Source organism: Limulus polyphemus, unplaced genomic scaffold, assembly GCF_000517525.1.
Source record: "Limulus polyphemus unplaced genomic scaffold, Limulus_polyphemus-2.1.2 Scaffold85, whole genome shotgun sequence".
NCBI classification, from domain to species: Eukaryota; Metazoa; Arthropoda; class Merostomata; order Xiphosura; family Limulidae; genus Limulus; species Limulus polyphemus.
The window spans coordinates 1,036,750-1,053,301 of NW_013665695.1; the positions used below are offsets into that span (position 1 = coordinate 1,036,750).

The window sequence follows — 16,552 nt, forward strand, 5'->3', positions numbered from 1 at the left end:
ACTGCTAGCGCATATAGCCCTCGTGTAGCTTTGCGCGAAATTCAAAAACAAACCATTTCTAATCAATGTCAGGACAAGATCTGCTAAGTATCGATTATTGAATATATATAATACCATAATGTCGAGTATTGACATTACATATAAACCAGGACACTTTTCATTTGCAAACTTCCATTAAAACACGAGTTATATATATATTTATCACAATAAAGATACGATCAATTGGAAGGAATAACTTTTATAACTCTGTTGTGGCTCTTGAGTTCTTGGTATTTGGTTTAAGCTTCTGGTGTTATTCTTAAAACCCTATCGCGTTATCCATAACTCGATTATTTTTATTCGTTGCACAAATAGTAGGTGAGCTAATAACGTATGATATAGACGGACTTCGAATATTTATTAAGTTCAACAAATCAATAACTACAGTTTAAATACTTTGAATTCCTTAAAGCATCGTTTTAATTGATTGACTATCAAAACATGTTTCAAGTACTTACGGTAAGGATGTGAAAATTGTAATCATTGTCATAGTTAGTAGTCTACATGATTACATAAGTCTTATTATTCATTAGTAACAATTTATATATATATATAACTAGATACTAATCACAATCTAGTTTTATCCCACGTTTCGGCTGCTAATCTTGTGCTGTCTTCAGCTAAATCCTGAAGAAGACTGTTTGTTTATGTGTTGGTAGTAGTCGGGATTCGAGTTCTCGTTCTTCTTCATAAAAGTCTGGTGTGTTATTCATTTTACTGGGTGTCTGTGACTTGTTGGTGATAAATTTCAACAATAAATGGATAGCACACGACCCATTTGATTTAAAATGATATATATATATTCAAAACATGTCAAATGTATGTACAAGAAAATTCGTTACACTATTGGTTAACACAGTTGTATCCATAGCTTTAAATAATTGTCTCTTTTGTTTCGTCAAAGTCCACACAGACGAATCCAGTTCTTTTAGAACATCCTTTGACAAGACAAATTATTCTCCTCTACTCTGTTGTTACAATACAAGGCTGTGATACTCACTTTAGAATCACCACTATAATTGTTGGTTACCACAATTGTGTACAGAGTTTTAAATAACTATATCCTTTTCGTTAAAGGCCACACAGGCGGGTTTGGTTACTTTAGAATACACTTTGACAAGACAAATTATTCTCCTCTATCTCTGTTAGTACAATACAAGCTTTGAAACTCACTATAAAAATCGCCCGCTACAACTAAACTGACAATCACGCAGTCTAACTTCACTCTTTCAGCTTTACTTTCGCTTTCACTAACTCAACTTGCTTATTTCCTTGTACTAACTTGGTCGTATATATCTATATTGCCCAACTGAGGCCTAGAACTTTCTACATACTATGAGACGTTATGATGTAACAATACTCAATGAAAAACAAGAAAAACGTAGAAGTTTCGAGTAACATGATGTCAATCCACAACAATTGAACTACATAACAAATGATTTGTAAACAGTTACGTAAGCAAATCTGCGATAAATTATTGCTTCTAAAAATACTAAATTGATCACTCGCCCTTTATAATTGCCTAGATCATAACTCTCGTATTAAATTTACATGAAACAGTCGTGTATATCTAACACTAATTTGATTTCTAAATTGGAGAGACTCTCTAACAGGTGGGTAACACATTAGACGTCCCTCAGGACCCAGGATCGCATCCCGGTTATTCCCAAGATACAAATCGTTCTTCTCTAGACTTTTTTGGAGATTGTAGTAGATTAGAAGCTGATATGTAGGATAAAACAATTTGGTAGTTAATATCTACTTATAAAAAAGTTAACAATTAAACTTAGATGATCGCATAAGCTGTTAATTATATTAAACTTCTACCCTTTACCTTTTGTAGGTAAACAAGACTAGGTAAAAATTTTACGTTGCGTCTGAGATATCGACATGTTAACTGGTTCCGTTTTTGTTTTGTTTTTTCACATGAAAAACAAAGAACACAGTAAAATGGTTTTAAATACTTTGACCAACATTCATCATAAACTACTGAATGAGAGAAATATTAGATGGCAAACGTAGTTAGTAATCTCACTGAGTGAGGAGTAAATTAAAAGCGTGACGAATGAAAATAAAGCTACGTATATTTTAGGCTGATACTCATTATCATCTTCATTTTGTTTGTTTATTATTAAGCATAACGCTACAGAAAGGGCTGTGCCTACTGCGAGTATCGAAACCTCATTTTCAGCGTTATATGACCCTCAGAATTACCGCTGAGTCACGGACTATCATCTTGAATTAAGCGTTAAAAAATCAGGCTTGATTTCCGTATACATTATGTACAGACATAATTACAGCACAAGCCACGTTCCTATTTGACTAATACCATCACTTATATACATTGAAGTTAATCAGCACAAGCCACGTTCCTGTTTGACTAATACCATCACTCACGTATATACACTGACGTTAATTAGCACAAGCCACGTTCTTATATGACTAATATAATGACGTATACATACTGAGGTTAATCAGCTAAAGCCTCGTTCGTATTTGACTAATACCATGAAGTATATTCACTAAGGTTAATCAGCACAAGCCACGTTCTTATATGACTAATACCATCACGTATACATACTGAGGTTAATCAGCACAAGCCACGTTCCTATTTGACTAATACTATCACGTATACACACTGAAGTTAATCAAACTTTAGAAAAGCGATATTTCATGATCTAACGCTGTTCTTGAAATTATTAAGAAGTTGTCTATTGTGCTCATCTGGAAATCATGATTATATACTATTGTCCGACTCGCAATTGCTATTGTAACAAACCTCTGTGAAAGATTGCGAGATCAATCTTACACCCCAAATCTGGATCAACTTTTCGAAGACGCTCCACTATATATGATATCAGCTTTCATTACTACATTTAATTAGTTCTAAAGTACATCTGGGGTCTTCGCAGGTATATAGTCGAATGGGAATGCTACGATTCCAATTTATTCGAGCGTCTTTCTAAGAAAAACGACCTTTGATTTCGATGTGTGGAAGCTTGTGAATTTTGTCCATTTCAAGTTCTTGTGGGTTAACAGTTACAAGAGATATGTCCAACTTAATCACTACAGTTTTGGGGTCAAAGGGTTCCTTCTCAACTGTCACCTCGCGAATGAAGGGTTTGCCCTAGATTGGGTTAGGGAGTATTTTCGGAGACGTTACTATTCTAAACGCTTTGTTGTTCGAAATTTTACGTTTCCATAAAGAACACATTATTCCCGTGTTTTAGTTGTTGTCTTTAGGCTTTGTGTTTAGTAACGATCTCACTCTATGAATATTTACTTTCGGAAATGTTTTGTATAACTCGTCAGCTATGAAAAACCTATGTTGGTATTACAATGTCTAATTTTCGGGAATTTAATATGTGTTAAAGACGTCATCTTAACAAGCAAATCTTTCAAATAAAGTGTGATTTTACAGGAGAGTATCCCTGAACAACAAATAGAAACGAAAGAAATTCAAAAAAGACAGTTTAAGGAGACTCATAACCTTGGATAATAAAGTCATCGTTTTGATAAATTAATGTACGATACGTGACATGTTTAATACTATGGAGCAAGACACTTCTCTGTCATCGTTTAACCTTATTTAACTTACTCGTTCACAATATTCTGTAACAAGTTTCCACTTTAAATATAGTTTTAAAAGGTTATTTCCCTGAATAGTAAGCAGAGCATCTAAAATACAGATGTGATAAAATTGGTATACACACACACGTCTCTGGAATAAACGGGCTAGTGAGCGATTTATCTTTTAAACACCCAATACTTGTTACGCGATTAGTCTGTGCATTATATTAAGACGTTTTACCCACTCTCATAAAAAAATAATAATAGTTAAAATAAATAAATAATTTAGTTGCACACACAAAAAAGCCAAAAAACAGAGACACCTACTGAGACGCTTATTTATATGAAAACTAATACTGAAATATCAATAAAAAAAACAATTAGTTGTGATAGATTAATACAAACTGTTTGTCACTTTATAGTATGAAAGCAAGTTAAAAGATGGCAGCACCATAGCAAGATTATTTATTTTTCAAGAAAAAGTGTTTAATCTCATGTCTATAATCAAACCTGTTACAATAAGTGTGCTGTCCATTCTTCTCTCACCGACACTGTTTATGACAACGCAAGTGTAAGATCCAGTATCCCGGATGCTGGTATCCCGGAAGTACAGGGATCCACTCACTTGGATGACTCTTCTGCCCACAACAACAGAAACCAGTCGTCCTCCTTCATTCTTGTACCATCTGTAATAAAATTTCATTGTTTTTAGGACGTAAAATACAAACTATTTATGCTCTGACGATGAATACTTTTAAATGGATATGTAAATCTTGTGTAAGTATTTGAATTCTATTGAGATTTATAAAAATGCTCATATTTTAGTGAATTTCAAGAAAACTCACTCAAAAGTATAAATGGGCAGGTTTTCCATTTGAATCAAGAGGGTAAAATATTAAACATCCTGTATGAAAATATCCTTATTTCCAGACGAAAAAAGTTTATTCGGTGTTACATCTTTATTAAATATTTATTTGCAAAATACTCCAGTTAGCGCTAAAAAAGATACAAAATAAGAAATTTTAAATTTTCAAGTAGACGTTAGACCGCCAATATCAAGAGCATAAGAAGTTGAATGAAGTAAAAAAAATCAATGACATAAAGTTCACTCTACGAATTCTGTATAACTATATGCATATTCTTTGATAAAAGAAAATTACATAAAGTTCACTCTACAAATTCTGTATAACTATAAGCATATTCTTTGACAAAAGAAAATGACATAAAGTTCACTCTACGAATTCTGTATAACTATATGCATATTCTTTGATAAACAAAAATGACATAAAGTTCACACTACGAATTCTGTATAACTATAAGCATATTCTTTGATAAAAGAAAATGACATAAAGTTCACTCTACGAATTCTGTATAGCTATATGCATATTTTTTGATAAAAGAAAATGACATAAAGTTCACTCTACGAATTCTGTATAACTATATGCATATAATTTTTGAAAACTATGTGCATCAATTTCCAATATATTGAAAAGAAGAACACGCTGTTATATTATAGCGGATCTATTAGCAACTAGATTTTTTTACAATGGAAAATTATATATAACTGTATCTATAACCTATAAACTGGTCGAAAAAATTATTTTGTCAAGACCCAACAAACTCCTCGAAACATTTAACTATAAAGGCAATATTAGCATACAACTAAATATAACTGTTAAAATATTCATGGCCTGCGTGGCCTAATGGTTTGTGTATGTAAAGCTGCGCACCGAGAATCTGGAGTTACAGACGTGATACTACAAAACACGCTCAGCACTTTCTGCTAGACGCATTATAAAAGTGTCAGTCAATCCCAGTTTTCTTGTTCAGAGTGCCAAATAAAATCATTGTAGCGACGATTGTTGATATCTGGCTGCTTCCACCTGGTCAATAACTCAGAATTATGGACGGCCATATCTGAACCCTAGGGGTGTTTGATCTGTTGTTTATCCCACGGGCACTGTAAAGTGTGTTTCAGGTTGAAAGTTCCAATTATATATCTCTAGAATACCCATATGCAAAAAACAATACAGTAGAGAAAAAAGAGGATTAACACATATGTTACAAGTTATAACAAAATCTATATGATGAATCATAAGTATAAAAACCAAAAATGTTCTTTCGAAATCAAAACTAGTACGTGCCCTTTGTTAATAGTAAAATTTTGATTACAGATCAGTAACCAAGCACATACATATTTATTTACTTTTTGTTGCACATAAGTTAGGGTTTTTCCAACATGTTTGTTTCTTTGTTGTTAAGCTCACAGTTACTCAAGGGGCTACCTGACTCTGCCCACTACAGGTATCGGAACCTGATTTTCAGCGTTACAAGCCCTCAGACTTACTGCTGAGCCACCAAGTGAATATTTCTTATAAGTAAAAATATGAAACGAGTTAAAACACAGGGTTTAAAAAGATAAATTAATAATAAAATATTATTGGTATGGTATTCATATTGAGAAACAAGATAAATAAAAAAATGTGGAAATTTAGAAACCTGTAAATAGGGATCGTAAAACAGTAAGGAAACAAGACTAGAGATACTGTAAACATTATTTATTCAAACTAAAAACCACTACTTTGGCTCCATGCTGTTACCTAGAATTACACTTTTAGAAGTCAAAATAAGGGTTTGTAGTTTGAGTAAATAACGTCTACAGTATCTTGTTTCCTTACTTTTTACGATCCCTATTTGCAGATTTTTAAATTTCCAATTTTTTATTTATCTTATTTGCTGGCTTTTTTTATGCTCAACTATGGGCAAAGGATTATTTGATATGGTAGCTGACTTTATACATTATAATGATAATACACATAACTAGTAGCTAGCTGATACGGTTCATGATGATTTACTATAGCTATTGACTATTTGATCGTAGTAATTCGAGGCGTAAAAAGTTAAGCTGCAGCTGTAGATTGTCATGGAAGATTGTTTGAGAATATCGTGAGCATTTATAGTTTCTGTGTAGCTAACTTCCCTATATATATAATGCATAGCAATGAGCAAATATATATATGCCTAGACTAAGATACAACCCCACTAAGCACGTATAAGATTTTACCAGTAGAAAAGCAGTCTTTTCATATAAAACATATATGTCTAAAACATCACTTTATATGAATCTTGGTGTCTTTTATATTAATTATTCTACGAATGTGTGTAATAAAATTTAATATTATGTGTATCCCTTCACTTCACACGTAATATAGGGGTTGGCTCCCTAAAGACACGTGTTGTATAGTGTACAAAACACTGAGTATCTACATGTTACAGTCATTTAATGTTCATTTATTATTGGCTGGTAATTCCTGTTTCACCCTGTACTTTAGCTTTTTAAACGAACACCAGTAAAAAAAAAAAAAAGCTATCTTCAAGGGGTAATGATAACATCGTTTACACTAGAATTATGATGTTTTTTTTTAGCTTATGTAAAATATAGATGAAACAAATCAACTTTTCAATACCCCTACGACCTTCGCAGTACCTTATTTAGTATTCTACAAAAGGTTTGTATGCTGGCAAGAGAATAATAATAACAAGAAAAATTACTAACGGGCCGTTTTGATCGGATTTTCTTCTCCATGTAAGTTTAACATGCTTGCTTTTTTATGCATTTTTATATGTGTACAGCCTTAGCAGTCAATAGTAAAGGTTTTAAAGTGTTGGTTAAACTAAATCTTTACTGTTTAAGGTGCTTTTTGGCCGAACGTTTTATTATGGTTTTGTACAATTCCTTGCGATCCTTTATCGTGTTTCATGATATACCAAAATCAATACAAAATTCGGCCATATAATTTAGGTTAAAATATGGTTATTTTAGTATTGTTGACATCTTTCACATTCTTCATGTGTGGGTGTGAGGGGTTGTTCTTGTTGTTTTTACTTATTTTTTCATTTTCAATAAATGCCATTGAAATGTATTTGTATCAAAATAGGAATGGTTATTTTTTATTCGCCTGTTCCAGGATGGTTGATAGAAAATATTAATCATATTTAAATGAGAGACATTTATAAGTGCGAACATATGTAATTTCAGCGAATAACACGTCAAATGTGGATTTGTTCCGAGGGAGAGGGGGGTCTTAAGGGTAAATGCCAGGTTTGGTGATAATCGGACTAGAGATTCGCTAATTATAAGCGCACTAAACAAACTGGAAATGCAGAGACTTTTGCCAAATAATGGTCTATATGGTAGGTAGTACTAACACTCTTTGGATGTTTTATTATTGCGCTGTTGTTGTTTTTCCAGTAATAAAAGAATTGCGCGGGCAAGGAAATTACAAAACGCGCCCATTTTGTAACCCCGATAATACACCCTAAAACCTAAAATTAAGTCTACAAACTCTCAAACATCTCCTATGATTACTTACCATCCTAGTACGTCTATAGTTGCCCCGATCATTAAACAAAGCTTCAGTATCCTCACTGAAGACCCCGTAACTTCCAAAATTACTAAAGAACGCCCACTCGTCAGTTATAGACATGATAAACATATTAAAATTATTTTAGTCCACAGTATCACCAGAAACCTACCTCTAGTGTGAACCCTCCCCGTATATCTCGTTGACGCAGAAAGAAATGCGTCACCTGTCAATATATTAACACTAAATATCCATACATGGCCCCAACAGAAAATTCCAAATACAACAGTCATTTACGCGCATTTCAACAAGCCTCTATGATCTGTAAAAAAAAAAAAAATAGTGGCATGCTATATATTGGCCAAACGGATCTCCGCTTAGAGGATCTTTCACGTGAGCATCTCTCTTATATAAGAAATAATGACACTACAAAACACTTTAATAACTCTTCATATTAAATCTACTATTTCCCGACACTTGGACTCATATTTCCTCCCTCCATGTAAGTTAAAGAGAACGCCTGGATAAACGTTTGACTTTTACATTAGGCATTATCAATCCCTTGTTTTTGTTTTTTTTTAATTATGCACAAAGCTACACAAGGGCTCTGCCCACCACGGGTATCGAAACCCGGTTTCTAGCGTTGGAAGTCCGCAGACATACCGCTGTGCCACTGGGGGGCTATCAATCCCTTTGCAATGAATAAAGAGTTCCCTTTCCTATAACTTTATCCTTTCCATTTCCCCTCCTTACACTGTCCCTTATTTGTGATCTATACTTTCTCACACTGAACATTTGTTTGCACGACAGTTTTATTCAATGTACGTTCTATTTTTTATTCACTCAACTGATCACTTTAGTCACCTATATTTATTACCTTTTCATTCATTTGCTTATTTGTTTTCTTTTTACAGTCCTTTCTCACCCTTTTTATATTAAATTACCATACGTTTTATTGTTGTATCTCGTTGAACAATATTATTTGATGTACACGTTCATTCTTTTATTGATTTCATTTCATTACATTCTTATCTGTATTCATGTTCTACATTTTTCTTCTTTCATTTAGCTTATTTATTACAATTTATTACACTTTACCGAATACTTATTAATTGTACTATTATTTTTACCTTTGTTTGTCACTTCCCTTATCTCGTTTGTAGCTTAAGAATTTGTTTTCGAACCTTCGAACCATATGTTATTTGTGTTGTTTTTTTTCTTTCACCCTAACTCCTCTATTAACGGTTTTATTCTCACAGAAAACCCGATGAAAGACTGTTACTCTAAACGTTGTTTTCGTGTTCATCAATAAAGTTCGTTTAATTTGGTGAGCTTTTCACCATCATTATTTTTTATTCTACATGTTGTTTTTCCAGTCCAAACAATAATAACTTTTGGATATCTAAAAAGCTTTCGAAACAGCACACGTAAAAACAATGCATAGTGGAGAATAGAAGACTTTATGGGAATGAAAATACAATATGATATGACTTCGGGAGTATGTATATTTATGTGTGTGTGTTTGTGTATTTCTATGTCTTGTCAACAATATAACATAATGTTTTCTAAGAAAGCACTTCGACCACCGCGAACAAGCTTATAAACAAAGCAAAAAATGTAAGAACGATAAAAATAAACAATGTGACACAATACATTGAGATCAGGTTGTAAATTATCAAGTAGCGTGCCACAATAATGTTAAAACAACAATAGTTGACAGTTAAAATAAGTTACTATTTTAAAAAGCATCTGAAATGAAAATAGTAGTAATATAAAAAATATAGTTTCAAAAAACAAGCAAACAAAAATTTAACACACCAGATAAATGTATTACGTGGAAACCCGTAAACATAAGTAAATGGAATCAGAATACAGACATAGACTATTGTATAGACCAGGAATTGTCCATGCAAAGCGAAAGCTTCCGTAGAGTTTCTACAAAGGAATGACGTTATTATTTTCGCCCAATATTCAATTTTGGAACCTCGTTGTGAGCGTTATTCAGGTGTCGTCACATTAACTTGCTAAATTACTTACACTTTACTTCGTTGTGAGCGTTATTCAGGTGTCGTCACATTAACTTGCTAAATCACTTACACTTTACTTCTCTACTTTTCTGACATGCAGAACATTAATACTGAGTTAAAAAACGTTTTTTGTGACACACCAGACAATCCTATATTTAAAACAGTTTTATTAAAACAAATGGTTAAAAACTTGCCCAGACTTTCTCTAACAATCCTTTATACTACTATTTAATATGATGAGCATGATGTAGAAGATATTTCAATCAGGATACTTCATACAACCCTTATTTTATTTTCATTCCAAACAAACCTTTTCTTTGCAATTTGAATTATTTCTATAAAGGTAGAAGATATCAACTTAGAATTTTATTTTTGATCATTTTGTTGAATCTTGTAATCTAGTTATTTGAATAATTTTTGTTAGAGGTTCACAATCATATTTTAGTTAATATAAGGAATGGTCAAGTCACGGTTTGGTTCCTAATAAAATAACAAGGCACAATTTTAAATGTGTTCAAGTGGAATTTTCATTTAAGTTTCAATAGAATAACACATAGAGTCCATGCGTGTAAGTTCACCAAAAGCGACTCCTTGTTTAACACAAGTGAAGTGATGAAATGTAAAGTTAAAGATAAAAATGTTGCCAAAGGACTCACGAAACAACTACGTTTTCAAATGGCTTTCTTAAACTCTTACTAAGATACATATGAAAACTAATTTCTCAGCATGGTTCAAAAGCAAAACCTTCTGAATGAAAATACAGACTTTAAAAAATCATGAAACTTGTGAAAATTCCCCAGGCCAATAATATGGCTTCATGCATCTGTATTGATAGCCAAAGGCCTTAATTTTTCTCCTGTTCTTAGTATACTACAAGATGGAAAAACGAGATCACACATTTTAATTTAGATCAGCGTGAATTCTTTTGAAATAAATATTTCGATATCTGGTCTCACTCCTTTTTTTTTTTATATCGAATGTCAGCGCCACCCATTGTTTGCTGAATATACAAAAACACATACAATAAAACGAGTGATTTCAGTTGGTACATGCCATAATTTATTTATTATAGAAAAAGAAATAACTATTTTATTCGAACACCGTATGAACGAAATTAAGAACATGCATTTCGTTCCGAATTTTTCGTATTTTTTTTTAGTATCCACTTCTAATCAAACTTAATAAAATGTGTGTGGACCGTTATGATTCCTCCAAGTCCGAAGATTTTGAGCAACGTTACCTTAGATACAGAAAAAAGATTAAAATACTTTTTCTTGCAACGTTCGTGTTATTTATATTGGTATTTCTTTATAATGCATTAAATCATAACATTAAACTGTTCAGATACCTGATAATGCCACACTTTATACACTGTACAGTTCAGATTAAAGATTATTTGAGTGTGTGTGAGATTCCGTCCAACTTGCCTGTAACTGGGCAGAGGGTAACCTTGGGCTGCACACGTCAGTTCGACTGGTTCGCCTTCTTGGACGTGGACAGATATTCTAGTGTCAGATAATCTTGGTGCTTGCTTTTCTTTTGCATCTATAATCAAGAAAAGTAATTTATTCAATAGGTTCATAACTTTAAGTACTTTTCAAGCTTCATATGAGGTTAAAATTGCTTCAAAATAATGGTTAAAAAGTGCCTTAGCACAGTGGTAAAATAAAGAATTGAGATTCGTTAAATGATTAGCTGAGTAAATTTAAACTTAAAGGCATTAGCTTTAGACTATCGTTATGAAAATTTAATACCTACACTGATTTCATCCAACCCGAAGGAAAAATTTTAGCATTTTTTTTTCTCTGTTAAATACTTTCCTAATTAGTTATCATCACGTATACGTTGGTACACTTTAAATGATCTATGGACAACAACGAAATAGCTAGAAACTAATAAACAAATCTAATATTTTCGTTTTGTCTCTTGGTAGCTCAGCGTTAAAGCTTCAGGTCCTCTAAAGCTAAAATTCAGGTTCAATTCCCGGGGAGAAACACAGTTTAGGTTGCTCATTGTGCAGCTTTCATTAAAAAAAAACAAAAAACTTTTATCTGCTGATGTAATACTGAGATGAAGTTTCAGATAGTCACTAAAATAATTTTTAATTAAATAATTTAACGTTCCACACGAATCTGTTTAACTCTACATTCCTCCAGTAACTAGATAGGTAATTACATACTGAAAAATATAGCTATAATAATATACGAGCAATAAGAAATAATTTGGTTCTTCAAGGCTGTCCTTGCACATTGTCCCTTGAGAAAAGTACACATTTAAAACCCACACTTCATTCTTTTAGGAAACGATCGATTCTCCCCCTTAAGCCTTCGTAAAGCGCTGGTTTCCCCTACCGCTGCCGGTAACTCATTTTATAAGCCAATCACTCTGTTATAAGTAATAAAATTGTCTTAATTGGAGTCTAGCCTGTCTTTTATAAATTTTAATCGTGTGTCCTCTCGTCCTATTATTTTCAGAATAAAACACAAATAAACCACAAGCTTTTATCCTATTGATCATACCCTCGGATAAGCATTTAAACTTCCATAAAATCACCTCTCATCCTTTTTCTCAAAGAAAAATAAATTAAAATATCTTAACCTATGGATTTTTTTTTCAAATAAGTCAAAATCATATTTTAGATAAGGAGACCAAAATTGTACATAGTATTCTATTGGTTTGTTTGTAATTAAGCACAAAGCTACACAATGGGCTATCTGCGCTCTGCCCACCAAATCATGACAACCCAAATACACTACATTACACCTACTATAATTAAAGATCATTTGTTAAAGATTTTTCCAACTTACCAAATTATAAAATACTTTGTGCAATACCTTTTCACTCTCAATACGCCTAAAAATACCCAAGAGTTTAATGTCAAAAGCAAACGTTAATAATTATAACCCTATCAATATCATTATTTTAAAAATAAGAAAAAGCAAAATTATGAGCAGTGAACTCCGAAACAATCCGCTAATAACAAGGATCCAGTTTGACTGGACTCTATTTGTAGTCTTTTTGCTTCTTCCCATCCAATCACCCTACACTCCGACCTTTCCCATATTGATGTGATTGCATAGGTAATAGTTTGTGTGGCATCTTATCTAAACGTTTTCATAAATTTAAGTACACCAACTCCATACTCATTTGATCGTCCTGATAAAGATATGATGGAGACAGGACGAATATAGAATCTCCTCATCAGATATTTGTACTAAGCCTTTCAGGACAGACAGGATTATTATTGGTTTGTACTTGCTAGTCATCAGACCTATTAAGTTTAAAAGCTAATTATAAAGTTTAGCTTATGAAAAATCTTTGTGTTACAAAAATTAGATAACATCCAAAGCACTCAACTCACCCTAGAGTCGTAACAAGATTTAATTTCCTCATCTCAAGCTCAAAATAGAATTAAGAGTTTATAAATGGCTTTAAACACCTTAAGTTGCTCCATTGACATCTAAACAGTTTGAGCATCAAAATAATTACAAAATAAGTAACTTCAAACTAAAAACACAAAAAGCAATATTGTCAAATACAAATAATTGATAATATGCTGTAACAATATTTCGAAGATACAAACTAAAATTACGTTTTACTGTAACAATATTTCGAAGATACTAAAATTACGGTTTACCGAATTTCAAGTGGTATAAATAGTGACCACCTGTCTGTTTACTGTGCAACGGTGAAGTAAAAGAGAATCTCTCTATATAAATCTATATTTAACGTTATTAGTAATGTCATTAACGTTGTACATTTAAGCTTCACTACTTTTTTATCGGGATGTCTTTAATCATCTTTCATAGCTGCCTTCAGGGTCATCGTAGGAAGTTAAAGATGTGAACTGCGAAACAAAGACTATACCTAAAAGGTTTGGTGACAGTACGCTAGAAAGAATTAATTCCAATTATTTTTGGTGCATTTTTAATAGCAGCAACGATATCACCGTCCCACTTAATGCGAAAACTAAATTTTATCTTTACAGTAAACTTTACTTATCTCTTTCTCTTATTTTGCATCTTGGAAAGGAAATGTTTGAAAATATATATATATATATATATATATATGAGAATACATTAGACATCATATTCAAAGTTGCCGGAGCTTTATTTTTCTTTTCAAGTTTCCATTTATATGGAAAAAAAAACATACAACTTTTCTTGTAATGCAGTGAATGTTAATTAAGTAAATTTCTCATACAGTAAGGTCAACAGTATCAAAGCTAAGAAATCGTCATTCTCGAAGCCTGAACTCTTCATTTCAGATATCATAGGAAATCAGAAACAATTCCCTTTTAAGTAAGAAGTAAAATATTATTATTATTTTGCTGTTTTTCAAATACTATATTTATTTAGTTTTTAACGTACACTTCAAACAAAAAGGACTCGTACGTTGGGCAAGTATGTTTGTAATTAAGCACAAAGCTACATAGTGGGCTATCTGTGCTCTGCCCACCACGGGTATCGAATTCTAGTTTCTAGCGTTGTAAGTTCGAATTGATAAAATTATAAAAATATATGCTTTTTATTAAATTGTTTTTCAGCTTTTGACAACACTAAACGTGAAATAACGACTTATAGCCACCTGTAGAGCTAAAGACATTAAAACTTATTTTAAGCTATATCGAAACCTATAATTTTAATTACTAATTGACTAGCTAAAAGCTATTATGTAGATGCAATCTTTTTTTCCAATTAAACTGAAAGTTAACAGAATAAAATCTGTTTGTACTCGACTAACTTTAAGTTTACTAAGTTTTTAAATTTAAAGTAATGCTATTAATATTACTAAACTTGTTGTTGTTTATTATTAAGCACAAAGCTACACAAAGGGCTATCTGTGCTCTACCCACCACGGGTATCGAAACCCGGTTTCTAGCAGTATAAGGCCGCAAACATACCGCTGTGCCACTGGGGGCACTAAACTTGCAACAATATTCCAGATTAATTTCTAAAGTTTATAAGATATCTTAATTTTAATCACCCATCGTATATTCCCACAGTTTATAAAAACGTCACAATTGATCAAAAGTAATACCATTTTCGATAAATGCCCCCCCCCCCAGTGGCACAGCGGTATGTCTGCAGACTTACAACGCTATAAACCGGGTTTCGATACCCGTGGTGGGCAGAGCACAGATAGCCCATTGTGTAGCTTTGTGCTTAATTATAAAACAAACAAAACAAAGAAACAATAAATGGCATGGCCTAGTGGTTAGGGCACTCGACTCGCAATTTGCGGGTCGCAGATTCGAATCCCCATCACCAAACATGCTCGCCCTTTCAGTCGTGGGGCATTATGATGTGACGGTCAATCCCACTACTCAATGGGAAAAGAGTAGTCTAAGAATTGGAGCGGGTGATGTTGACTAGTTACCTTCCCTCTAGTTATGGACGGCTAGCGCAGATAGCCTTCGAGTAGCCTTGCGCAAAATTTAAAAACAAACAAATTTTTCAATAAAGTACATTATCAACAATAGAACATTTCAAGAGAGTGAAATATGATAAAATTATACATGGAAAATGTCGAAAACTTTTAAACGTCAATTACAGGTCACGCCCATTTCCAAATTAATTAAAATGTGAAATTACTTAGAAAAAGGTTGTAGATACTTCATCATGAATTCTTAAAGTATCCCACACTTCCCTTCATATCCCAAACAGAAATTTGTCAAGTCGTGGTTAGGTATTTACGAATTTGGGTTGTACAATACGAATTTTGAGAAATATAACAAGTTGAACTGGCTTTATATGATTATCTTTATTGAAATGACGAACGTGAAAATTTTTGTTTGTTTGTTGTTAAACACAAAAAACAAACCAATGACCTATCTGTTCTCTGTTCACTGTTGTATCGAAATCCTAATTCTAGCGTTATATGCCCTCAGGCTTACTGCTGAGCCGCCAGAGAACGTGTAGGTTTTAAATATCTCTTGTTGTTTCATACGGCGCTAACACCATTGCTGTTTATCCTAAAACAGTATATGTCCTCTGGCTTACTGCTGAGCCGCCAGAGAACGTGCAGGTTTTAAATATCTCCTGTTGCTTCATACGGCGCTAACACCATTGCTGTTTATCCTAAAACAGTATATGTCCTCTGGCTTACTGCTGAGCCGCCAGAGAACGTGTAGGTTTTAAATATCTCCTGTTGTTTCATACAGCGCTAACATCATTGTTGTTTATCTTAAATAACACTTACAGTGAGGAATGTAAGCGAAGTTCTACAAAGTAATCTGTCCACTCGCTGCATGGAGGCTTTAACAGCTTTGGTTAAAATTGTTCCCAAGTTCAGTATATGGGTAAAAAATATTTGTTTTGGTAGAAAATCATCTTAACACACAAATATATTTTAATCCATTAGATTCAATTCTTTAGTGGAAGATTCCGTTCCTTTGAAGAAAGAAATAGTGTTTCTTCTTACTCAGTGATTGGTATGTTTTAAAAATTTAAAAACGCTGTTGTCACCCACCTTTTAATGTTCAATTGTTTTCAATTAAATTATTTCTCATTGTCGCAGTTAAAGTGAAGTAAATCAGGTGTGATTCAACAT

The 16,552-nt window shown here is 32.8% G+C and overlaps 1 protein-coding gene across 1 annotated transcript in view; it reads right to left on the reverse strand.

Annotated features, from left to right (window-relative positions):
- LOC106468057 (Down syndrome cell adhesion molecule-like protein Dscam2) overlaps positions 1 to 16,552 on the reverse strand; it is a 121,323-nt gene that overhangs the window by 53,944 nt on the left and 50,827 nt on the right. Inside the window, exons 5-6 of the mRNA XM_022397084.1 lie at positions 11,428 to 11,545; positions 4,120 to 4,295 (exon numbers count right to left, since the gene is read on the reverse strand). Coding sequence (XP_022252792.1) covers positions 4,120 to 4,295; positions 11,428 to 11,545 — 294 coding nt within the window. The remainder of the gene's footprint in view (positions 1 to 4,119; positions 4,296 to 11,427; positions 11,546 to 16,552) is intronic.